Source organism: Nerophis ophidion, linkage group LG02, assembly GCF_033978795.1.
Source record: "Nerophis ophidion isolate RoL-2023_Sa linkage group LG02, RoL_Noph_v1.0, whole genome shotgun sequence".
In the NCBI taxonomy this organism is placed as follows: Eukaryota; Metazoa; Chordata; class Actinopteri; order Syngnathiformes; family Syngnathidae; genus Nerophis; species Nerophis ophidion.
Window position 1 is genome coordinate 37,526,491 of NC_084612.1, and position 25,608 is coordinate 37,552,098.

The window sequence follows — 25,608 nt, forward strand, 5'->3', positions numbered from 1 at the left end:
CATCAAGCATGGAGTGATGGTTTAATAACTTATAAACGCATGCTTACCTTAGCTAAAGCTAATTATTACTCAAATCTCATCCACCGTAATAAAAACGATCCTAAATTTTTGTTTAGTACGGTAGCATCCCTAACCCAACAAGGGACTCCTTCCAGTAGCTCCACCCACTCAGCTGATGACTTTATGCAATTCTTTAGTAAGAAAATTGAAGTAATTAGAAAGGAGATTAAAGACAATGCGTCCCAGCTACAACGGGGTTCTATTAACACTGACACGATTGTATATACGGCGGATACTGCCCTCCAAAATAGTTTCTCTCGTTTTGAGGAAATAACATTAGAGGAATTGTTACAACGTGTAAATGGAATAAAACAAACAACATGTTTACTTGACCCTCTCCCTGGGAAACTGATCAAGGAGCTCTTTGTATTATTAGGTCCATCAGTGCTAAATATTATAAACTTATCACTTTCCTCGGGCACTGTTCCCCTAGCATTCAAAAAAGCGGTTATTCATCCTCTTCTTAAAAGACCTAACCTCGATCCTGACCTCATGGTAAACTACCGACCGATGTCTCACCTTCCCTTTATTTCAAAAATCCTCGAAAAAATTGTTGCGGAGCAGTTAAATGAACACTTAGCGTCTAACAATCTATGTGAAACCTTTCAATCCGGTTTCAGGGCAAATCACTCGACGGAGACAGCCCTCGCAAAAATGACTAATGATCTATTGCTAACGATGGATTCTGATGCGTCATCTATGTTGCTGCTCCTCGATCTTAGCGCTGCTTTCGATACTGTCGATCATAATATTTTATTAGAACGTATCAAAACACGAATTGGTATGTCAGACTTAGCCTTGTCTTGGTTTAACTCTTATCTTACTGATAGGATGCAGTGTGTCTCCCATAACAATGTGACCTCGGACTACGTTAAGGTAACGTCTGGAGTTCCCCAGGGTTCGGTCCTTGGCCCTGCACTCTTCAGCATCTACATGCTGCCGCTAGGTGACATCATACGCAAATACGGTGTTAGCTTTCACTGTTATGCTGATGACACCCAACTCTACATGCCCCTAAAGCTGACCAACATGCCGGATTGTAGTCAGCTGGAGGCGTGTCTTAATGAAATTAAACAATGGATGTCCGCTAACTTTTTGCAACTCAACGCCAAAAAAACGGAAATGCTGATTATCGGTCCTGCTAGACACCGAACTCTATTTAATAATACAACTCTAACATTTGACAACCAAACAATTAAACAAGGCGACACGGTAAAGAATCTGGGTATTATCTTCGACCCAACTCTCTCCTTTGAGGCACACATTAAAAGCGTTACTAAAACGGCCTTCTTTCATCTCCGCAATATCGCTAAAATTCGCTGCATTCTGTCCACTAAAGACGCTGAGATCATTATCCATGCGTTTGTTACGTCTCGCCTCGACTACTGTAACGTATTATTTTCGGGTCTCCCCATGTCTAGCATTAAAAGATTACAGTTGGTACAAAATGCGGCTGCTAGACTTTTGACAAGAACAAGAAAGTTTGATCACATTACGCCTGTACTGGCTCACCTGCACTGGCTTCCTGTGCACTTAAGATGTGACTTTAAGGTTTTACTACTTACGTATAAAATACTACACGGTCTAGCTCCATCCTATCTTGCCGATTGTATTGTACCATATGCCCCTGCAAGAAATCTGCGTTCAAAGGACTCCGGCTTATTAGTGATCCCCAAAGCCCAAAAAAAGTCTGCGGGCTGTAGAGCTTTTTCATTTCGGGCTCCAGTACTCTGGAATGCCCTCCCGGTAACAGTTCGAGATGCCACCTCAGTAGAAGCATTTAAGTCTCACCTTAAAACTCATTTGTATACTCTAGCCTTTAAATAGACTCCCTTTTTAGACCAGTTGATCTGCCGTTTCTTTTCTTTTTCTTCTATGTCCCACTCTCCTTTGTGGAGGGAGTCCGGTCCGATCCGGTGGCCATGTACTGCTCGCCTGTGTATCGGCTGGGGACATCTCTGCGCTGCTGATCAGCCTCCGCTTGGGATCGTTTCCCGCTGGCTCCGCTGTGAACGGGACTCTCGCTGCTGTGTTGGATCCGCTTTGGACTGGACTCTTGCGACTGTGTTGGATCCATTATGGATTGATCTTTCACAGTATCATGTTCTCATATGTTCTCATAGTCATCAGTATCATCAGTATCACAGTATCATGTTCTCATAGTCATCATTGTCACCGACGTCCCACTGGGTCATTATTGTCACCGATGTCCCACTGGGTGTGAGTTTTCCTTGCCCTTATGTGGGCCTACCGAGGATGTCGTAGTGGTTTGTGCAGCCCTTTGAGACACTAGTGATTAAGGGCTATATAAGTAAACATTGATTGATTGATTGAAGTAATGTAATAATGTACAGCATTTACCTTGAAGAGTGGACTTTGACGGTATCCCCTTCCAGCTGCTTCTTCGTCTAACACACCATCAGCAGATTCTCTATATTTTTATGGATAAATGTCCTCTGTTTAGATATTCTAACATTCATAGCTGGCGTTCGACTCATTCTTCTTCAGTATGGTGCAGACTAGCAGTGATACGCTCGAATTGCTTTGCCAAGTTCGTGACACGTCCAGTCATGTTTGATTATTAGTATTATCAATTTGTTCTTCACAGCACTGTCCTTCACGCACACTTTCTTCCTTCCCATGGTTGGAAAAACAAAGTTATGTGGATCTCCTTTACACCCCTACTATTAAATGTAGTTTTGGGCAAATACTTCTGTGTATTGCCCTCGGACTAGGGTGGACCTCTAAGCTGAACTCTGTGCTTCAATGTGTGGCCGCATGTCTCGCTGGGTCCTGCGTCACAAAACGCAAAAGTAAAGTAGACACCTCGTATTGTCTTTTTAAGTGAGGCAAGAGGTTGGTGTAGTGACATGTGCTGGTTAATACAACCAATCACGGAGCCTTTTAGCTCATGGGTTTCACTGTGGACATATTTTTTGTTTAGACTATAAACAGACTGCCAAAAAAATTAAAATGGTGCACCCACTCGAACGTCCACCGATAAACATTTACAACGTATGGAGGTATCTGCTGACATGGTAACAAGTTGCAATATGTCACAAGTCGGGGCTAAGGTCAAACCGCTCATTTGGAATAAGGTAACATTATTTCATAAATATCTTCTTAACGTCTTTATGGTGTAAATGAAAATTTTCGGCACCTGTGGGATTTTGAAATACATAAAAGGGTCTTAACAGGCAAAAACGTGGGTTTTGTATTAAACGATCCCTTTGAAATAGCTGTTTACATTCACGTGGCTGGTACGTCAATGTTGGTTTGCAGTAAGCACAGTTTATTAAAGGCAAATTATGCGTTATCCGAGACATTTGTAATGCACATGGCTTTTATCCCTAACCTTTTTTCACATTTAGTAATTAAGACAAAACACCTGATGGGAGAGATACAATTTCTGTATTCTTAAGCAAAGATTTAGTTGTTCTTTTCTGAGTGAAACTGTTGAGAAATGCCACAGAAGGATGGTGCGTGTATGAAGAGAGGAGTGGGTGGTCCCTGGATTAAAGATAGTGTGAAACTGAAAGATTGGTAATGTTTTCCTCCCACTTCTATCAGTAAGGGTGCATTTTTTTGCCAAATTTCACCCATTTATTCACAGCTCATGACTAGATATGTTTGCGTTAAGGTGTCCTAATTGTTACACAACTGTTTTCACAACAGCAAACTAAATAATTTAATAACATTTAACTTCCACTGTTTTTTCTAGCTAAAAGCCCACAAAATAGCTGTAAATATTTGACTGTTTTGTGTGTTATTATGAAACTATCACATTGAATAATTTGTTCAGAGAACCACAGATGGGCACCTGCCAAATGACTCAAAACCAACCTTGTGGTTGTTCTTTGAGAGTGGAAACTACTTGAAGTGAAGCATACAGTATGAAAGTAAACTGAAGCTGAGAGTTACAGCTGACACCTGTATAGCCTTCTATGAATAATTAAAAACACGTGCTCAGGTCATCTGTTGTGTATCTTGTTTCAACATGATGCAACTAATGACTAACATGCTGGGCAGAAACATTGCAACTGTGTGTCAGTCTTTTACTGCTACATTTGACCAAGTTTTTAGCAAAAGTAGAGTCTAAATATCCTCCAGAGAACTAGTGTCTCAGGAGGAAACCTGATATGCAATTTGTTTTTTGAATAACTGGAAAATTTTTCCTGAACTCTGACTGAAGAAAAATACCAAAAACAAATCTTCTCTGCAGAATACGCTAGTTCGTAGAAGGGTAAACTGAAAAAAGTGACTTTTTGGTGCTGTAAACTCTATTAGAGTAACTGTCATAATTTATACCTAGTATTTTTAACATTCAGTAAGAACTAGAGTTTCTTAAGTAAAATTAAACATTTTATTAACGTAATACATGAATTATGGGGGAAGAGTATGTGTTACTTATTTTTCCTCATACTATTTAAATGTTTAATAGTTGTACGTACATAAACTTAAAAATATTACATAAACTTTACTCTGAAAATCTAGTGTTTTGAAACGCATGCACGACGACGCATGCGCACAGCACAACACACTCTGGCCGACTGGCTCTGCTCCGGCCTTTAGAATCACTTCACAGAGCACTGCAAGGTGGCATTATGGGTAATTCTTATCTTGCGTTTATAATGTGTTACAGAGTCGATGTTCTCCAGAAATGTGTTTGGTGTGGGTTCACAGAGTGTGGCGCATATTAGTAAGAATGTTAAAGTTGTTTATACCACAACCGTCAGTGTAAAAGGTATGGCTGTTGACTAAGTATGCAGTGCAATCTTGTGTGATAAGGAGTGAAACACATGCGTCCTTCCTGCACGCACACAACATGGTGTAAAAGCGGGCGCGGTGTCTTGCTGTAGAGCAGTGGTCCCCAACTACCCGGCCGCTGAATAATTTTGTATTACATTTTTTCTCATCAGACTCAGTTTTATACTACATGTCATTAATAAGCGCATGGGTGAGAAGAGGTTTTAAAATGATTAGCGCCCCGGCGGCTTTTCAAAGAAATATGGCATATAAAATTTACTTTAAGTTTTGAGTAAAATGATGTTCCTGCTGATGAAAAACAAGTAAGACTTTATCTAATTTGTTTAAATAATTATAACTTAAAACTTGGATGTAATTAAGTAACTGTTACTTGATATCATTCACAACGGTTATGTTATATGTTAAGTAGAATTTACTTGATACTGGCAAGTGAGTGTTACTTGATATTGCAGCATTAAATTTTACTTAAATCATTTGCGTGCAAATACTTACACTAATTTTTTCAAGTAAATCTTATGAGTTATTTTTTTCAGTGTATTAAGACCAGGGTAAATATTTGTTATACAAAATTAGATATATGTTTTATATTTTTTTAGATTAAAAAATGACACATTTTTGTTGGGTGTAACCAGATTTTTTTATATGCAATAAATTGATGAACATCAGTGATTAGTCTGTTTTTTTTATCATTGTCATATTGAGAGTCATGCTACAACTACACTTCTATTTCCAATCAAAACTGATTACCATCTTCTTTTCACAATCAACCCTTCACATTTAGCTCCCTCAGTTTGTTTCCACAGTGTAGCTGTTAATACCACGTTGATAATTTATGCACATTTATTTATGTGTCATTAACTTGCATAAGCCAAAAAAACCCGCCGTTTTCCAGTTGCTTCTTATGATAGCAGCATTTCTGTCCGACGTACAGCTGTTATGTAATTTTAAGATTTATGTTCTGACTGTCTTTGGTCCAGGTTGGCATTTGGGGTGTGGAAGAAAATTCTCTTCATCATAAAGATTTACAGGTTTAAGGGTTTAATAAACCTGTTGGTTGGTTGGATTATTCACTGTCTCTGAGAACATTTTAGACTGAGATGTTAATTAATTAGGCTGGTTGTGAACGGACTTAGACCCACTTACACATCTGTAGTCAATCGCAAGCTTTTCCATCCATTTTAGAATTACAATAGAGAGTAAATTAAATCAAAAGGGTTGACTGCAGAGATCGGCCATCTCTTATGATTTTGTGTGACCACTGATTGTAATGTGAGTGGCTTATCAGCAACCCTAATTTAAATTTCAGACTGTTGAAAGTAAAAGTGTTTCAATGAAATAAATCAACTGAATCTACGACAGCTGTCCCCAATTTATCGCTGTTAATTTAGTCCAGACCTGACAGTGGTAAATTTATTTCCACAAAGTGGGAAATAGTTATGAATCAAAAATGTTCATATTTTCATAGCCACGGCATAAAAATCGGTTTATGACCTTCTGAATACTTTTTCTTTAAATTATGACAGCCCTTTAGACATGAAATAACACCCACAAATTACCTTTACACTAGTTTAATCGAATTTAGTAGACATAATAGAGAATGAGACATATGGCTTGATCTAAGATTCAAATGCCATGCTTTATACAGTGTGTGCACACAAAAACATTGCGTGCACTATTAGAAAAGCTTGGTTTATATTCTTGCGTTACGTATCGTGCATAATCGACGCCGTCTTGCCCTTGCGTTTAGATTTGCTAAGGTCAGACATGTTTAGTAACTTTACCAGTGGCAGTAGCTCGACGAAGGTGGTGGTGTGTAACTGGCAACCTAAATGTGACACACTCACAGACTTTGTAATTGGTCAAACGGCGGGACATTGAAATGAAAACAATAACAAGATTTCGGGGCTGTTAATTTAATTTTGAATGGCTGAACTACTGTTGTCAGTTTTAATATTTGAAAAGAACATGATTTATTAATGCCTTTTCACATATAAGGGCCATTTAATGATGACTTGACATGAAATTATTACATATGGAACCTTTAAGCGTGTTGCGTGTGATCTACTAAGCCTGCGTGTACAGTTGATAACTAGTGCAGACCGCTTTATTTAAATTGTGTTTTTTGTGTGTACTGCGCGGCCACCATGGTGACACTCATTTACTGCACATTCATGTTATCATGCTTCTACCTGTGACATTTTAAAACAGACAGTAGACTATTGTGTACCACTTTTTATGGACATTTTAGTAGAAGTCCTGCATCTACGATGGAACCCACTTTTTTAGCTCGCTGAAGGTGTGCTCCTGGAAGATACTGGCACGAACTGTTAGCGAGCGCTGGCAGGTTCCAGGGGCAAGAAAAATTATATTTTTTCCTATTAATTAAAAAAAAAAGATCAATTTAAAAAAACAAAAGACGGCTGACACCCAAACACATCCTTTGAATTTGTTTTAATCAGCCCATTAAGTTGGTCCAGCAGCTATAAACTTATATTTGTGAATAGACAATATTTTATTTTTGACAGTCCATATACCAATAAATCTGATTCTGATGTTGATAAACATACGTAGGATGGAGCTGCAGCCGATTGCCTCCTTTCTCACTCCCATTTCTGCCAGCATGTGCATCCTTTCTATCAATAATAAGAATGCAAAACAGCGGCTGCAGAACCGTTTTAATCTTAACGAATCATGCTGCGAGTGCTAAAAAAACTATATTTGCATGTTCTCCTCCCTGTGTTGTGGCCGTTCTGATGCTCAGCCTGTATTCTGCATATTCATGAAGACTGAAACGCTGAATGGATTGCGTCACTTATTTTACTCACTTAAGAGACGCAATCCTCTGCACACAAGCCTAATAAATCAGCTTTGTGTCTGCTATCAAGCATATATTTTAATACATGTAAACCTTTAGTACAGGGGTGGGCATTACGTCGATCGCAAGTTACCGGTCGATCGCGGAGGGTGTGTCAGTCGATCGCAAGCCAGGCATTAAAAAAATTGACATAAAAATGAGCAATCATCAATATTCACATAGACTTCACTTTCGTCAGTTGTTTGACATTCTCGGCACCCGAGGATCTTGTGAGATGACGCTGGTTGCTGCGAGCTCATTATTAAGAAAAAAATCACTGACAGGACGGAGAGAAACACTTTTTATTTCAACAGACTCTTGGGCCGTACCTGTTATTAAAACTCTAAAGACCGACTGCACAGTTTCTGTCTTCACCATAAAAGACCTGCTTCATCCTGCCTGTGCTAACAAAATAAGAGTCTCAGAAAGCTAACGTGCACAAGCTAGCAAGCTACGGAGTTTGATTCCAATGTATTTCTCCCCCGCCCTCAGCGACCGCTCCCTCTCCTCTCTTGCCCACATTCTCACTGACGTCACTCACCTGCTGCCAGACATTAAAGGGCCACATACATATGCTACTCTCATAACAAAGTGTTTAAAAACGAGTATGCAATTTGGACAAATGAGATGCCAAATCCAACCACTTTCATGTGGTATTGGACAGAAAGGAGGACTTTTTTCTCCTCCATTTGAAAATGCGGACGTTATCAGCACCACTGTCTGATTCGAATAAATGCAAGTCATCAGATTCAGGTAATATACCAACTTATATTCTTGTCTTCATGAAAGAAACTAATCTATATGTGTTAAACATGCTTGTATTATCATTAAACACCATTAACTTGTTAACAAAAATGTCTCTTTCATAAATAAATAAATATAAATTATAAATATGAATGAGGTAGATCTCCTCGATTTGGTCAATTGAAAAGTAGCTCGCCTGCAGAAAAAATGTGGGCACCCCTGCTTTAGTAGATCAGGGCCATAGCGTACTGATTTTAAGAGCCATGGGCTCAACAAGTGGCACATACTACTGAAGGATTGATATTTTTAGTTCATTCAGCTATCCATATGCTTGAAAATGTTTAATTAAGGCGGAAATTATGTAAAATATGCCTCTGCGACAGATTGAAGTCGCAAACTTTGAAACATAATGTGATAAGGAACGACTACACTCCCAGTCTGATTTTAAAGTATATGTTCAAAGTAAAAATAATTAATATAGAAATACACCATTCCAGGGTCAAACTGTCACAGTACAAGTGAAATAACCTTTATTAACTGAAATTCACAGTAGGTCTGAGGTATTGGAATATGTGTGACAGCATGCATGACAATGTTCTTTTGGAAATGAGTATTACAAAAAAAAAAAGCAAAGCATATGTCAATAATTTAACTTATGATTCTTGTGTTTTTAGTTAATTGTAAATTATATGACCTCGGACGGATTTGTTTTCAGACGGGGTAATGTACTATCTCACTGTCAAATATTACCCTGATTCACCTTCAAAATTAAGAATTGGAAACAGTTTTGTCATTTCTCTTGCTGTATCACCATCATTGTGTTCGCTCGTGAAGATACTACAGCACAGATTTTATGTAATAATTTCAAGTTGCAAAAGTAAAGTGCCTCAGCCTGTGAGCAACTTCATTGCCTCTATTACTTTTGTTATTGTGGACATTTTAGATTAAGCAACAGATTGGAAAACAACATGAATTGCTTTACCTCAACGCACCAGTCATGAAAACACCATTCAAATAACAGCATGTATAGATTTTGCTTCTTTTTTTTTTCTTTTTCTCAGATTTTCTGAAACTGAACTTTGAGAAAAACACTACCTCTGTCACAGGTCTTTTGGTTTTTGCATTTTGAACTTTAGAACAAATGTTTTGCATGGACAGCGGAATGCTTTTCAAGTCCAGAAAGGCTTTTTTGTTGTTTAGATAACCTCAGTAAGCCCCAGCGCTGCAGGGTCGGTTACGCAACAGCAGCCTTCTGCACATGTCAAAGCCGTGACACTCCACTGATGCACATATTAGGGACATTTCATTGTACACCTTGACATGATTTTGCTTGCTATTACAGGGGCTTGACATGTTGTCTTATGTTCCATTTATTAGGTCACCTTTATCACCTTACCTTGTGTGTTTATACAGACTAATTCAATAATCCGGAAAATAAATAAATATACCTGCTGTTGGTAAATTGCATATCTTATGTACTTAATACACTTTATGGAACAATTTTGTCCATTGATTTAGAGTTGTAGGCAATAAATGATTGACAGAATTATTTCATGATCTCCACCGAGGTTACGTTAACCCTTCATGTTTGTTGTTTTGTTTGCAAGTTGGGGAAGGCAAAGATGCATGACCCACAGCTCTGAATTTCTTGAAATCATCATTGTTAGCAATTTTTTTTTTACGTTTTCTTACGAGTTAGAAAGGCATGAAAAAATGTAAACAAATGATCTTGTCTTACACAGGGATTGTGAATGATAGGCAGGATTCCAAAAAGTGCAGTTACCCATTTTCAGGGCAAAAGTAGTTATTTGGACAATTTTACATGTACCGATACATTGAACTCTGAGCTTTATGACTGAAATGAGCAAAATAATCAGAATATAAAAAGTGTTTTTGTTCTGTTTGCAGTCAATCAAACTTTAGCTACATAGCACTTTTCATGCTCAGGCAAGTTGCAACACGACATGCTTTAGACCACTAAAAAAAAAAGAAAAACACACCTGCACATGCATATCACGACAATGACAACAACAAAACAAGGCATTGCACCTTTGAATTGTCCAATTAATGTAATCTAAAAGAATATATATATTTAACCTATTTTAAAATATATGTAAAAATAAAATAAATAAAAAACATAAAATTGTGAGAATAATAGTATTAATAATAGCAATAAATAAAATAGAAAATTATTAAGAACCAAAGGAGTTTACAATGATCAGTAAAAAGCCTGATTAAAAATATGTGCCTTCAACAGTCTCTGGAGTCCTGAGGCTCTCTTGCAGGCAATTCCGCAGGTATTTGTTCTTACTTTAAGTAATATATCTCCGATTTTGATATAACTTTTGCAAGGTATAAGCTCATATCTCTAACATAAATAGTGCCTCCTTAATATAAAAATTAAAGCATTTTTGATCCATATCAAATATTTAATTTAGTTAAGATATAGTTCATTTTGTCAACTGTGTGCACTGACATTTTTACATGCAGACTTAGGGATTATTTATTTTTCGCATTTATATACAAAACTCAAAACTAGTGAAGTTGTCATGTTGTGTAAATGAAAACAGAATACAATGATTTGCAAATCATTTTCAACCTATATTCAATTGAATACACTGAAAAGACAAGATACTTAACGTTCAAACTGGAATACCTTATTTTTTGCAAATGATAGCTCATTTGGAATTTGATGCTTAGAACATGTTTCAAAAATGCTGGCACAAGTGACAAAAAAGACTGAGAAAATTGAGGAATGCTCATCAAACACTTATTTGGAACATCCCACAGTTGAATAGGCTTATTGAGAACAGGTGGGTGCCATAGTTCAGTATAAAAGCAGCTTCTATGAAATGCTCAGTCATTCACAAACAAGGATGGGACGAGGGTCACCACTTTGTGAACAAATGCGTGAGCAAATTGTCGAACAGTTTAAGAACAACATTTCTTAATGAGCTATTGCAAGGAATTTAGGGGTTTTACCATCTACGGTCTGTAATATCAGCAAAAGGTTCAGAGAATCTGTAAGAAATCACTGCACGTAAGGCCAAAAAACATCATTGAATGCCTTTTACCTTCGATCCCTAAGGCAGTACTGCATCAAAATGTGACATCAGTATGTAAAGAATATCACCACATTAGCTCGGGAACACTTCCGAAGACCAATGTTTGTAACTACAGTTTGTCGCTACATCTATAAATGCAAGTTAAAAACTCTACTATGCAAAATGAAAGCCATTTATCAACAACATCCAGAAACCCCGCCGGCTTCGCTGGGCCCGAGCTCATCTCAGATGGACTGATGCAAAGTGGAAAAGTGTACTGTGGTCCGACGACTTCACATTTCCAATTCTTTTTGGAAACTGTGGACGTCATGTCGTCAGGACCAAAGAGGAAAAGAACCATCCAGGCTGTTATTGGTGCAAAGTTCAAAAGGCAGCATCTGTGATGGTATGGAGGTGTATTAGTATCCAAGCCATGGGTAACTTACATATCTGTGAAGACAGCATTAATGCTGAAAGGTACGTACAGGTTTTGGAGCAACATATGTTGCCATCCAAGAAACGTCTTTTTCATGGACGCCCCTGTTTATTTCAGCAAAACAATGGCAGGCCACATTCTGCAAGAAGTTACACCAAACGTGGCTTTGTAATAAAAGAGTGCGGGTACTAGACTGGCCTGTCTGTAGTCCACACCTGTCTCCCATTGAAAATGTGAGGGGCATTATGAAGCGTAAAATACGACAACGCAGACCCCGGACTGTTGAACAACTTAAGCTGTACATCAAGCAAAAATGGTAAATAATTGAACCTGAAAAGCTTAAAAAACTGGTCTCCTCAGTTCTCAAATGTTTACTGAGTGTTGTTAAAAGGAAAGGCCATGTAACACAGTGGTAAAAATGCACCTGTGCCGACTTTATTGCAATGTGTTGCTGCCATTAAATTCTAAGTTAATGATTATTTGCAAAAAAAACAACTAGGTTTTTCAGTTGGAACATTAAATATCTTGTCTTTGCAGTGTATTCAGTTGAATATAAGTTGAGAGGAATTTGCAAACTATTTTATTCTGTTTTTAATTATGATTTACACAACATGCCAACTTTACTGGTTTTGGGGGTTGTAATATTTGAGATACCAACATGGGTTTTCCCTTGTTAAAACGCTGATGAAAGGTTAAAAGGTTAGTCCAGTTAAGATACGTTGTCATCCATGATCATCCATTTTTTTGGTTATTAATTTCTGTCTCATCAGCAAAGTGTTGTCGTGAAAATGTAATTTAATATGCAAGTGTTGTGCGTGGTGTGTAGAAGAAAAGGAAACCCTAACATGCACACTTTTTGACTATTTCCGTACATCATAACGCCACAAGGTTGCGTTTCGTGCCATAACAGGAAAAAAAGTAACCCTGAAGTCTACTGTGGCGTCAAGATTTGAGAAGTGATGTGCTCCCCTGCTGCAACCAGGCTTATAATGATGTTTTTTTGTTTGTTTTATTGCTGTGTAGCTTTATGCCAGTATATAGAGGCTACTAAATTCACAGATGGGGCCAAAGGAAAATTGGCGGGGGCAAATGAAGGTAACCTTCCACCCACACACTGTACCCCTTCCCTCTTAACCCGTGCTTAGCTTTAACCCCCTAACCTTTTAACCTGGCACACGTTTGGAAAACTCCTCAGCAGCCCCTTTTTTCATTTTGCGTCATACTCCTACTTTCTTGTTATTTTCTCACAGTGTAAGGACTTGCCCTTTCTCTTTTGCAAACTCTTCAGTTAAATGTTTTCCTCCTGGCTTTGCCCTCCTCCTCCCTCACGTCCCCAAGCAGCGGCTGAACAATGAGCTTATGTTTGACAATCACTGCTTCTGTATTCTGTGCAGGCGCGCAAAAACATATTGCACACATTGCACACATTGCACTTCCACACTGGTGATTCCAGTGCTGCCTGCGCTGGTATTGCCTGGTCAATGTTTACTTTTCTCCTACACTCTGAATGAACTGCCTTGGTGTGTGCATCACTTCTGCTTCAATCTGGGTTCAAATCAGCTCAATTTGAGCTTTTTCTTGATGGATGGTTTTGTGTGTTTCTGTGTATTGTCATTAAAGCTGTCACAAAGCATCTGAACTTGTGGATGCCATCTCATTCTTTAATCTATTGTCATTAATGTTTCGATCTGGCTTATTTTTAGCTGGGAATGCAGATGGCAGCTTTACATGACACAATACTGTCTTCTTTTCTAGACCAATATATGCTGATTTCGGAGTTGTGCCTGCTACTTATCAAGCATTTTCTGTGCCACCTCTGCCTACGTTTGGGGTTTTTTGTGCTGACTCTTTATCCTCAGTTTTCACTTCCTCTCTTTCTTTCCTCTTTGCCTTTTCAGGTGAGAATTTTGAGCAGAGTCCTCTAAGGAGAACCTTTAAATCCAAAGTTCTTGCACATTACCCCGACAATGTCGAGTGGAATCCATTCGACCAGGATGCAGTTGGCATGGTAAGATTAAAAAATCAGCTACTAAAATCATTGCTTCATCCTCTGTCAAATGTGGGAAATTGAAAATGTTTGGAAAACTTTTGTAGAGTTCATAGAATTACAGCATTAAGTGTGTTTCAATGCACTAAATTCTTTAGATTTCTCAAATAATTCAGCTCAAAATATTCTTTCTTAAAGGGGAACTGCACAAGTTTTGAATTGTGCCTATATTTCACAGTCCTAATGAGAGACAATAACACATCTTTCTTTTTCATGTTTACTAACTCGTAAATAAGTCTGCTTACAATGGAACCTACAGGAGCCATGAAGTCATGACGTCATTGTGTATATTCCGACCATAAAACAGACTTAAAAATATTAAAAAAGCGCTAACAATACTCCATTTATATTTGGTGATCCTAATATTACCCAAGTATTAGCAATATTAAATATTATAAGCGCTAACATTAAGGATCTCCTATAGCAGTGCATTGATCGAGAAGTACAGTAGCTCGTGGAAGTTAATTCTAGATAATTAATCATGCATGTCGCCTTGATAGTAAAAGGATGTGGCCATATACCGAGAACTTGGTCTTCTTTGACAGCCAACTTAGACCCGGATATGGCAAAAAAGACCCAAAAAGACACTTGGTTCCACCCCTTTTCGAGGATTATAAATGATTGTCCATCTAAACTGGAATACATAAACATTCTATTGGTCGGTTTCAAGTGAGAGCAGACATTGTATAAAGAGTGATGTTTAATTAAGTTTGTGGGTTCTAATTAAGTGTTATGATTATATGTTGTTCAAGGAAATGGTTGTTGGAAAAAGCTAACGTTGTGATGCGTTTCTGAAATCAAAGCGCTGCCATATGCTTAAAATTAACATCCCTTCATTTTCTACCGCTTGTCCTTCTCGGGGTCGCAGGGTGTGCTGGAGCCTATCACAGCTGCATTCTGGCGGAAGGCAGGGTACACCCTGGACAAGTCCCCTCCTCATCGCATACATATATATATATATATATATATATATATATATATATATATATATATATATATATATAGATATACTTACAGTGCGTATATAAAACGTTGATGGTGGTGTTTGGATGTTTTTTTAAGTGCTTAATTGACAGAATAGACTCCCTTAGACTCCATTGTCGGCTGACTTTTGCTAACATTTTTTGCGAGTTAGAATGCATAAAAAAAGAAAAGCATGTGTTCTCGTCTTACATAAGGACAAGAAAAACAAAAAAGTGCATTTTCCCTTTAATCACATGGAAACCCCTCAATCTGATTGTGTTTGGCTTTTGAAAAATCGTAATAAAACACCTACATTATGCAATTAGAAACCAGTTTTCTCTGTGATTTAGGCGTTATCAATGCGCCAATACCAAGAAGTTGCTCTTTACTACATAGTTCACAGCAAACAAGAACAAGTCTGTGGGATATAGAATAGGAAATAAGACAATATTTTCAATTATATTATATAAAACAGGGGCATCACGGTGAAAGAGGGGTTAGTGCATCTACCTTACAATACGAAGGTCCTGGGTTCAATCCTGCGCTGGGGATCTTTCTGTGTGGAGTTTGCATGTTCTCCCTGTGACTGTGTGGGTTCCCTCCAGGTACTCTGGCTTCCTCCCACCACAAAAGACATGCAACTGGGGATAGGTTGATTGGCAACACTAAAAAAAAATTGACCCTAGTGTGTGAATGTGAGTGTGAATGTTGTCTGTTTATCTGTGTTGGCCCTGCTTACTTTCCATTAGGGAAGTAATCAACCTGCTGGGGGTGGAGAATGTTCTTCAACTCTTCAGCTGTGCGCTGCTCGAGATGCAGATACTGCTCTACTCGCAGCGTAAGTAGCACATCCGCTGCATTTGCACTCACTCAGTGTTTGTTTTATGGTCCCATCAGTACTCAACATGGTTTTATACAATCTGCAGCCACAGCATATGGCACTAAACAATTCTAATAATGGAATATTTGTTGTAAAGTGCAATCATAACTGCTCAGTTTTGACTGATATGTCTGAGGTGGCGACTTGTACAGGGTGTATCCCGCCTTTTGCCCGATTGTAGCTGAGATTGGCGCCAGCGCCCCCCGCGACCCCGAAAGGGAATAAGCGGTAGAAAATGGATGGATGGATGGATGTTTACAAAGAACATACAAAATATGTGTCATGATGCCAGCACACCCTTGGCCGGAGGAGAGAATGGTGGAGGAAAACATCTTAATAGCCATATTTTGACACTAAAATTGTTTTTATTCATTATGGAATTAATAGAGAGAACAAAAATTGTGTATGTTTCGTTAGTTAGTAGACAACAATAGATAGCTGTAGGCCTACTGAAACCCACTACTACCGACCACGCAGTCTGATAGTTTATAAATCAATGATGAAATATCAACATTGCAACACATGCCAGTACGGCCGGTTAAAAACATCGCGGAATGATGACGCGATGATGACGCATGTTTGTGACGTTATTGGTTGGAGGGGACATATTAGCCCAGCACCACTTACGGCTAAAAGTCGTCTCTTTTCATCGCGCAATTACACAGTATTTTGGACATCTGTGTTGCTGAATCTTTTGCAATCTGTTCAATTAATAATGGAGAAGTCAAAGTACAAATATGTAGGTGGGAAGCTTTTTAGCCTTTAGCCACACAAACACACGGTGTTTCCTTGTTTAAAATTCCCGGAGGTGAAGCTTTACTATGGATCAGAGGCGGTCAAGCGAACATGGATCACGACTACATGTCAACCGGCAGTTTTCGGTGAGAAAATTGTGGAAATAAGTTGCCTCTTACCGGAGATCAGCGGAGCCAGCGTCTTACTGCTGCCGTGACTTCTCTCAGAGACTCTGGCGTCAAAACACCCGTGGCCACACCCCTCCGACTTTAAGGTACTCTTTAACTCACTAAAACACTAGCAACACAATAGGCAGATAAGGGATTTCCCAGAATTATCCTAGTTAATGTGTCTGAAAACATCCGAATCGCTCTCACTTGCCCTCTCCTTTTATAACATTTTTTTTTTTTGTAAACGTTTTATTTTTTTATTTTTTATTTTTCCAGGTCTTCACTCTAAATTTCCTCATCCGCGAATCTTTCATCCTCGCTCAAATTAATGAGGAAATTGTCGCATTCTCGGTCCGAATAGCTCTTGCTGCTGTTGGCTCACATTATAAACAATGTGAGGACGTGAGGAGCCCTCAGACCGGTGACGTCATCATCTGCTACTTCCGGTAAAGGCAAGGCTTTTTTATTAGCGACCAAAACTTTATCGTCGATGTTCTCTACTAAATCCTTTCAGCAAAAATATGGCAATATCGTGAAATGATCAAGTATGATACATAGAATGGACCTGCTATCCCCGTTTTAAATAAGAAAATCTCATTTCAATAGGCCTTTAAGACAGCGTCGATCTCAATCATTCAGATTATCCACAACATTGCTGTTCATACTAAATTTACTGATGTAAGAAAAAAATGTCCACATACAACAATTTAGCCATCATTGACATGTAAATCAATAATTAAAAATAATTCACTGCATAGTTTCTGTTAATAGTAAATAGTCAAAGTAGTTGACTAAAATAGCAATCTTTTTGTATGTCTCGAATGGTCATAATAACAATATGTGTCATTTAAACACATTAAAACATTACCAACAACATAAAATAGTTGAAAAAAGTTGAAGATATCGGTTAGATCCGGAGATTGAAAGCTGTTAGCGGTATTTATAATCATGTAGCCTTCTCTTCTTGTATTTACATTCCCACCTAGCTAAACACTCTAAAAAGACCACAATTACCCAGTTTCCGCCCACAGCTTTTTCTTTTCAGCTTGTGAATAACATGGTAAAGAGCGGCAGGTTGGTCCTCCACGGAGGTTGGCGTGCTGATAACGGCTACGTGCCAGAGAAAATGCTTTTCAATTGCATAATGTAGGTGTGTTAATCCGATTTTTCAAAAGCCAAACACGTTCAGATTAAAGTGTTTCCATGTGTTTAAGAAAGCTTATTTTGGGACAAATAAATTGAGAAATCAGATTAATTTATTGCATGGAAACAACCTAAGTCTGTCACTAGCCTTGTGGTGCATCCGCAGTTTAAAATCACAAGACTTAAACAGACATGTAGCTACAATAATCAAGAATAAAAGAATAAAAGAATAAATAAAAGAATAAAAGAATAAATATTATAAAAGAATAAATATTATGCATACAGTGCAACCGAGGTTGCACTGTATGCATAATATCTTTTTTTAATTTGAATAGTACTAACAAAGGGCCGTGCAGGGAATACATTAGCACAAATATTTTGATTTTAACAGTGCTGAACCAAGTGTTCTATTTTCTGGGGTGTGCTTTTTTGGAATGCTAATCAACCTTAAATCTGGCTGTATCCAATTACTCATCTGACAAGGAAAAAGACTGTTTGTTACTCTAAGTTTTCAAAATCCCCTACTTTACAACCTCAACACTTTTAATCTCAAATCTCATTTTTCTTCTGTCTTCCTGCAGCTCTGCATGCCAAAGGGTCTTGCTTTCAGGACACAGGTGGACTCTCGGGAGCCGCAGTTCCACTCCTTTATCATCACTCGAGAGGACGGCTCCCGGACTTATGGATTTGCCCTCACTTTCTTCGAAGAGGTGACCAGTAAACAGATCTGCAGCGCCATGCAAACTCTTTACCACATGCACAATGCAGAGCAGTACGACATCTTGCACACAGCCACCTCCTCTCGTCCACCCGAGGAACAGCCGCGACTCCACCACTCCCACCATCGGCCCGTCCTCCACGCAGCGCCCGCTATCTCCCGTCTGCAGCGTTTCAATTCATATGACATCAGCCGAGACACGCTGTACGTGTCAAAGTGCATCTGCTTGATAACACCAATGGCCTTTGCCCAGGCCTGCAAAAAAGTGCTGCAGCAGCTTCACCAGGCTGTTACCTCGCCCCATCCCCCACCCCTCCCGCTGGAGAGCTACATCTACAACATCCTCTATGAGGTGCCCCTGACACCCTCCGGGCGATCCCTAAAGTTTTCAGGCGTCTATGGGCCTGTGGTGTGCCAGAGGCCCAGCACATCAGAACTGCCACTCTTTGACTTTTCCATTAGGGAAGTAATCAACCTGCTGGGGGTGGAGAATGTTCTTCAACTCTTCACATGTGCGCTGCTCGAGATGCAGATACTGCTCTACTCGCAGCGTAAGTAGCACATCCGCTGCATTTGCACTCACTCAGTATTTGTTTTATGGTCCCATCAGTACTCAACATGGTTTTATACAATCTGCAGCCACAGCATATGGCACTAAACAATTCTAATAATGGAATATTTGTTGTAAAGTGCAATCATAACTGCTCAGTTTTGACTGATATGTCAGAAACGTGTTTTTTGTATGGAGGTTGTAGTTTGCATTTTAAGGTTTCCAGTAAATGAAAGTGACTCAAGGCTCTGGCAAATCTCTGCTATACATGTTGGAGCCACTTGTCTAAGAGGTTACGTAACCTTGTAAGTGTCCATTAAAGAAGGACAGTCTTAAGTAGCAGCCTGTATAACCCGAAGAACCTTACCCATCTCATGCTAGTCTGCTGTTTGTACAGTGGGATGCTGATGCATTTATTGTATACACATTAAACTCGTATGTCAAATTTAGAGACACCATCCCCTGTCGCAGCAGTAGTTTCTCATGTGGGAGAGTATGCTATTTGCTGAGCGTAAGTAGTGTGTGTGCTAGATGTGAACTGGTGTTTGGATCCATTACAATGGCATGAAAGGGCAAATGGTTTATAAAACACCAGGACACACTGGGTGAGAGGCTCTTAAGAGGAAAAGCTGTGGTGTTGCTAGGCAACCTCGAGACAGGGAGGATAGCCATGATGCAGGATGATTATCATTGGTTGGAGGTGACATCATGCCCTCTCCCCCTTGGGAGAGCTGCAGAACGTGTGAAGGGTGTCGATTGGCAGTATTCCACAGGGAAGAACCAAGGGATAGTTTGGAGGAAACATTGCACTTAAACACACACACACACACACATTGAGGAATGTGATGCTTTACAAGAAGACAACTTTGAGGCCTTGAAATAAAGCCGAGATTTGCAACCAGCCACACAACATCTCTGCCATGATCTCTTGAATGACTTGCTCCAAGACAGTGTTTACCCAATCTCTCTGGGGGAACATTGTCCTCTCTAGGTCATGGGTCAGCTAATTTGTGACGGTCAAATAAAGTCACATTTTTCGGGTCATTTCTGCTTTTTAACTTTGGCAAGGGACACGAGGAGTCATGTGTAGGACATATGTTCAATATTTGAAGTGGTGCAATGTATCGCAGCCAGCAAGTAGCTCCTTAGTTTCAATTGTGTGTTTCCTGCACAATCTTGTTTTAGTTTATGTGGTTTGAATGTGATACGCACAAGCATCACGCCACTGAATGGTGATAGGAGAGTTAAGTGTTAAACGTAAATATGCTATTTAGAGTGTGAAATGTAAAATGTGCTTTTCATTTCTTCAAAAGTACATGCCCTCCACCATGTAATATGATCCCATTCATAGATAACATTACATGGTTGAGCCTTGGTCACCTGCAAAATGATTTTTTTTTATTTTGGGTGCAGATGAAATTCAGCATCTTGTTAATCATTTATAAAATTACAGCCTGATCTAATGACTACACATAATAGAATGTATTTCATGTGGATCAGATCCGAATGAAGTGCGGTTTGAGAGATTTTGACTAATAACACAAAGCAAATTCAATTTAAAACAAAATGTGATTTCCATTTTGAGTAACAGGGTTTTATTCAGTGTATGGGATCTTCCCAAAATGTAATCAGAACACTACCTGCAAAGTCTACCTACTTACTCATCATACCATTTCTGCGGTGACACATCACAAAATGTTGACAGGAAGCTGTTCGCACAATGAAAACCCACATTGATGACAACATAACCTCTTTAAGACACTGCTTGTTTATGACTGATACTATCAAAAATGTATTACTGTAATTCATCAATTATGGCAGGGCAAAACTCTAAAATCTGTTTATTCTCCAGATATGTGTATATTTTGAAACCTGTAACTGAACAAACAAACTAAGGGGAATTTGTTGAGTTTAAAACACATTAGCTGTTGCAAAAAATGGAGAAAACCCTTTTATTTTTTGCAAGGAAAATGATTTTAGTGCACTGGTATGTGGAAATGTAAATTATAACTATTACCTAATGAACAACAGGTATTTTTTTTAAATATAACTCTAATGTTAAGTTGTTTTTTCCCACAATCCTTTCTATAATTTGTGGATGTCTATCCATTTAACAACTGCCACCATGAAGCAGTCTATTAGTAGACACCAATCTAATGAACCGGCACAACAGTTTTACGTCTGTTTGATTGTCTAAATATTGGTTTTGATTATTTTTTTGATTGCCCAGCCCTAATTAACAATTTGTTGCATTGTTGCGGTTGTATTTTGTAGTTTTGTGAAACTGTACTGCATCACACTTTTTGGTAATATTTTCTATGTATACTGGATCACATTACTTGTGTAGATGTACAAACCTCGTTTCCATATGAGTTGGGAAATTGCGTTAGATGTAAATATAAACGGAATACAATGATTTGCAAATCCTTTTCAACTCATATTCAAGTGAATGCACTACAAAAACAAGATATTTGATGTTCAAACTCATAAACTTTATTTTTTTTTTTCAAATAATAATTAACTTAGAATTTCATGGCTGCAACACGTGCCAAAGTAGTTGGGAAACGGCATGTTCACCACTGTGTTACATCACCTTTTCTTTTAACAACACTCAATAAACGTTTGGGAACTGAGGAAAATAATTGTTGAAGCTTTGAAAGTGGAATTCTGTCCCATTCTTTTTTTATGTAGAGCTTCAGTCGTTCAACAGTCTAGGGGTCTCTGCTGTCGTATTTCACGCTTCATAATGCGCCACACATTTTCGATGGGAGACAGGTCTGGACTGCAGGCGGGCCAGGAAAGTACCCGCACACTTTTTTTTTATTTTTTTTTTACGAAGCCACACTGTTGTAACACTTGCTGAATGTGGCTTGGCATTGTCTTGCTGAAATAAGCAGGGGCGTCCATGAAAAAGATGGCGCTTAGATGACAGCATATGTTGTTCCAAAACCTGTATGTACCTTTCAGCACTAATGGTGCCTTCACTGATGTGTAAGTTACCCATGCCTTGGGCACTAATGCACCCCCATACCATCACAGATGCTGGCTTTTTAACTTTGCGTCGATATCAGTCTGGGTGGTTCGTTTCCCCTTTGGTCCGGATGACACGATGTCGAATATTTCCAAAAACTATTTGAAATGTGGACCCCTCAGACCACAGAACACTTTTCCACTTTGCATCAGTCCATCTTAGATGACGTTGAGCCCAGAGAAGCCGGCGGCGTTTCTGGATGTTGTTAAAAAAAGGCTTTCGCTTTGCATAGTAGAGCTTTAACTTGCACTTACAGATGTAGCGACGAACTGTATTTAGTGACAGTGGTTTTCTGAAGTGTTCCTGAGCCCATGTGGTGATATCCTTTAGAGATTGATGTCGGTTTTTGATACAGTGCCGTCTGAGGGATCGAAGGTCACGGTCATTCAATGTTGGTTTCTGGCCATGCCGCTTACGTGGAGTGATTTCTCCAGATTCTCTGAACCTTTTGATGATATTATGGATCGTAGATGTTAAAATCCCTAAATTTCTAGCAAACGTTGTTCTTAAACTGTTTGACTATTTGCTCACGCAGTTGTGGACAAAGGGGTGTACCTCGCCCCATCCTTTTTGTGAAAGACTGAGCATTTTTTGGGGAGCTGTTTTTATACCCAATCATGGCACCCACCTGTTCCCAATTACCCAGCACACCTGTGGGATGTTCCAACTAAGTGTTTGATGCTTATTCCTCAGCTTTATCAGTATTTATTGCCACCTTTCCCAACTTCTTTGTCACGTGTTGCTGGCATCAAATTCTAAAGTTAATGATTATTTCCAAATAAAAAACCTTCATCAGTTTGAACATCAAATATGTTGTCTTTGTAGCATATTCAACTGAATATGGGTTGAAAATGATTTGCAAATCATTGTATTCCGTTTATATTTACATCTAACACAATTTCCCCACTCATATGGAAACGGGGTTTGTACCTAATATAGATGCCAGTGGGGGCATACTTTGTAAATAATGTTGAAGTCACCATTTAGTCCATTCCCCAATTAAGGTCATGTGTATTTGTCAAAAGGACAAGGGGCTCATATTAGTATCCTAATTTCCCTCCCAAGAGGATAAGCTAGTTTAGAGTGATTGGGCTTGTCTTATAAACTAATGCATGGCCAAAGGAATGGAATTTATTTTCATCGCCATAAGAGGGAAGGCAATGCTCCTCCTGCTGCTGCAGAGCCGTAGCTGTCAACAAGATGAAACAGGAATGTGGATGAGGAAAACCAGACACATACTGTTCTATTACTACGTGGCCCGCTTGATTGGAGTGTGAACTATGAAGCAGTCCTGATGTGTGAAGTCATGAAAAGGGAATTTGTCTGAGTCAGCGTGTCAGTTGACTTTGGTTGATACAGTTCATACACTGAGATCTTCTCAAGGATACTATTCTGGAGGTGTTCTTAACACATCAAGTTATCTGCCTGTACTGACATTATAACCTTTCAAAACAAGCTATGTTTTGGTCATTGTTAGTAATCTGGGTTGCACAAAAAAAAGTAACTCAGCTAAAGTCTTAGGTCACCATCTTGTTTTTAACAGTGCTTTAATGACCATATGACCAGAATATGCACAAACTGTACAAACACTAAAGTGTGTTAGTTTACGGACTACTTTCTAGTATTTGCAGGATGAATTTAATAAATAGACATTCATAAAAGCTACATTATAAACCCCATTCCACCAAAATCCAATAGCCTAATCCTTATGTTATGGCCTACCCCTAAAAATAAAAGTTTTGCAAATATCATGGGACATGTCATTCTCAGGGTCTAAAAATTTGTATAAGAGAACATACGTTGGTAAAGTTTTGCAATTTATCAATCCGGAGAGGAGTTTTAATGCTATTTTTAATTCATGAATATTGATGAACTAATCTTATCAAACAGCTGCCAAGCATGATATCTTAACCTATCAGTAATTATTTTACTGATATTGAAAATACTTGATTCAAAAAGGGACTGACCACTGATAAGTGGTGGCTTTCAGAAAGGTTTTTCTAGCCCAGGAAGCCCCCCAACTACCTATTCACCCCGCCTACGCTCCACCCAAGGAAAAAAAAAATTCAAGTCTATGCAGCACTAGGACTGCTCTCACTAGGGTGCCGGTCTACTTGATAAAAATAATAGTTCAGTCGCTCACTCTTTGTTTGTGTGCCTCCTACAGATTACCAAAGGCTGATGACTGTAGCCGAGAGCATCACAGCCTTAATGTTCCCCTTCCAGTGGCAGCATGTGTATGTTCCCATTCTGCCCGCCTCTCTCCTCCACTTCCTTGATGCACCTGTGCCGTATCTAATGGGCCTGCACTCGAATGGACAGGATGACCGGACCAAGTTAGAGCTACCACAGGAGGTAATTACTCACTTTTACGTTGCCCTAAACACAACTCCACAATACCAGTGTATTTTACCTTTATAAGCAGAGACACACACGGCCAGTACCAGCTTTGCACAATGTATTGTGGTACGTCACATAATATTGTGTGACGCTGAGTACACTGATTGTGTTCAGTTGAGCTGTATGCTCAGGCTTTAATTTGGATCTTTGAATAACTTTCTCTGCCTGATGGAACATTTTGTACCGAACATTGTATCCAAGTGTGATGTGGAAAATGTATGTTTCCTCCTTACACTGTGTCTGTGTGTTGATAATAAACATCAATTTGCCTTAGACCAGGGTTTGGTTGCTTGATTTTAGTGATGTACCAATCACCATTTTTGGCCTCGCAGATCTGATTTTTTGGCTTCAGATTTGATATAGGGTTGCGGGATATAGATAGATAGAAAGATAGTACTTAATTGATTCCTTCAGGAGAGTTCCTTCAGGAAAATAAAAAAATGTATAAACGATATACAATATAAATGATCAAACGTGGCCAACCACAGACCTTTCAATACTATCGTATCGTGATAATGCTTGGTGATGACGCATTCTCGCTGCTTTGGCAACGACAAGCAGACGACCGCGCTCTTAACGCACTGTTGCGTCCTTGCTAACGAGCTCGAAGCTAAAACAAACATTCTTAAGCCGTCTATGCTAAGCTCGAGCTTTAAAAATGTAAACAAAGGTGGGTTGATTGATACAAATATTGACAGTAATGATACCAAATATAATATCTGTATATGGTCGTTACAACTGGGTTTATATCGATACAAAACTCTTATTTTGCTTTTTTCTTGCGTCACAATATTTGAGAGTCAACAGTAAGAAATAATTTGAATATTTTCTGACAATGTGTTTTTGTCTGATTATAATTTTGATCAAAAGTTTATTAATTCAATGATTTTGAAAATGTTTTGAGTATCAGCATTGGTATGGCAAGTAGTGCCCCTGTAATTACTTGGTATTGGGTCAATACCAAATTTGTGGTATCGCTCAAAACTAATGTAAAGTATTTAAAACAACAGAAGATGAGAACTACATTTTAACAGAAGTGTAGCTAGAACCATGTTACAAAAAAAAG

General features: G+C 38.8%; 1 protein-coding gene across 6 annotated transcripts in view; it reads left to right on the forward strand.

The window, feature by feature from the left end:
• dennd5a (DENN/MADD domain containing 5A) overlaps positions 1 to 25,608 on the forward strand; it is a 92,383-nt gene that overhangs the window by 34,266 nt on the left and 32,509 nt on the right. For 2 of the 6 annotated variants that reach the window (XM_061883059.1, XM_061883075.1), the window contains exons 2-5: positions 12,929 to 13,000; positions 13,804 to 13,913; positions 18,425 to 19,112; positions 24,310 to 24,497. In XM_061883059.1, coding sequence (XP_061739043.1) covers positions 12,929 to 13,000; positions 13,804 to 13,913; positions 18,425 to 19,112; positions 24,310 to 24,497 — 1,058 coding nt within the window. The remainder of the gene's footprint in view (positions 1 to 12,928; positions 13,001 to 13,803; positions 13,914 to 18,424; positions 19,113 to 24,309; positions 24,498 to 25,608) is intronic. The other 4 variants (XM_061883067.1, XM_061883084.1, XM_061883092.1 and 1 more) reach the window with 3 other exon arrangements.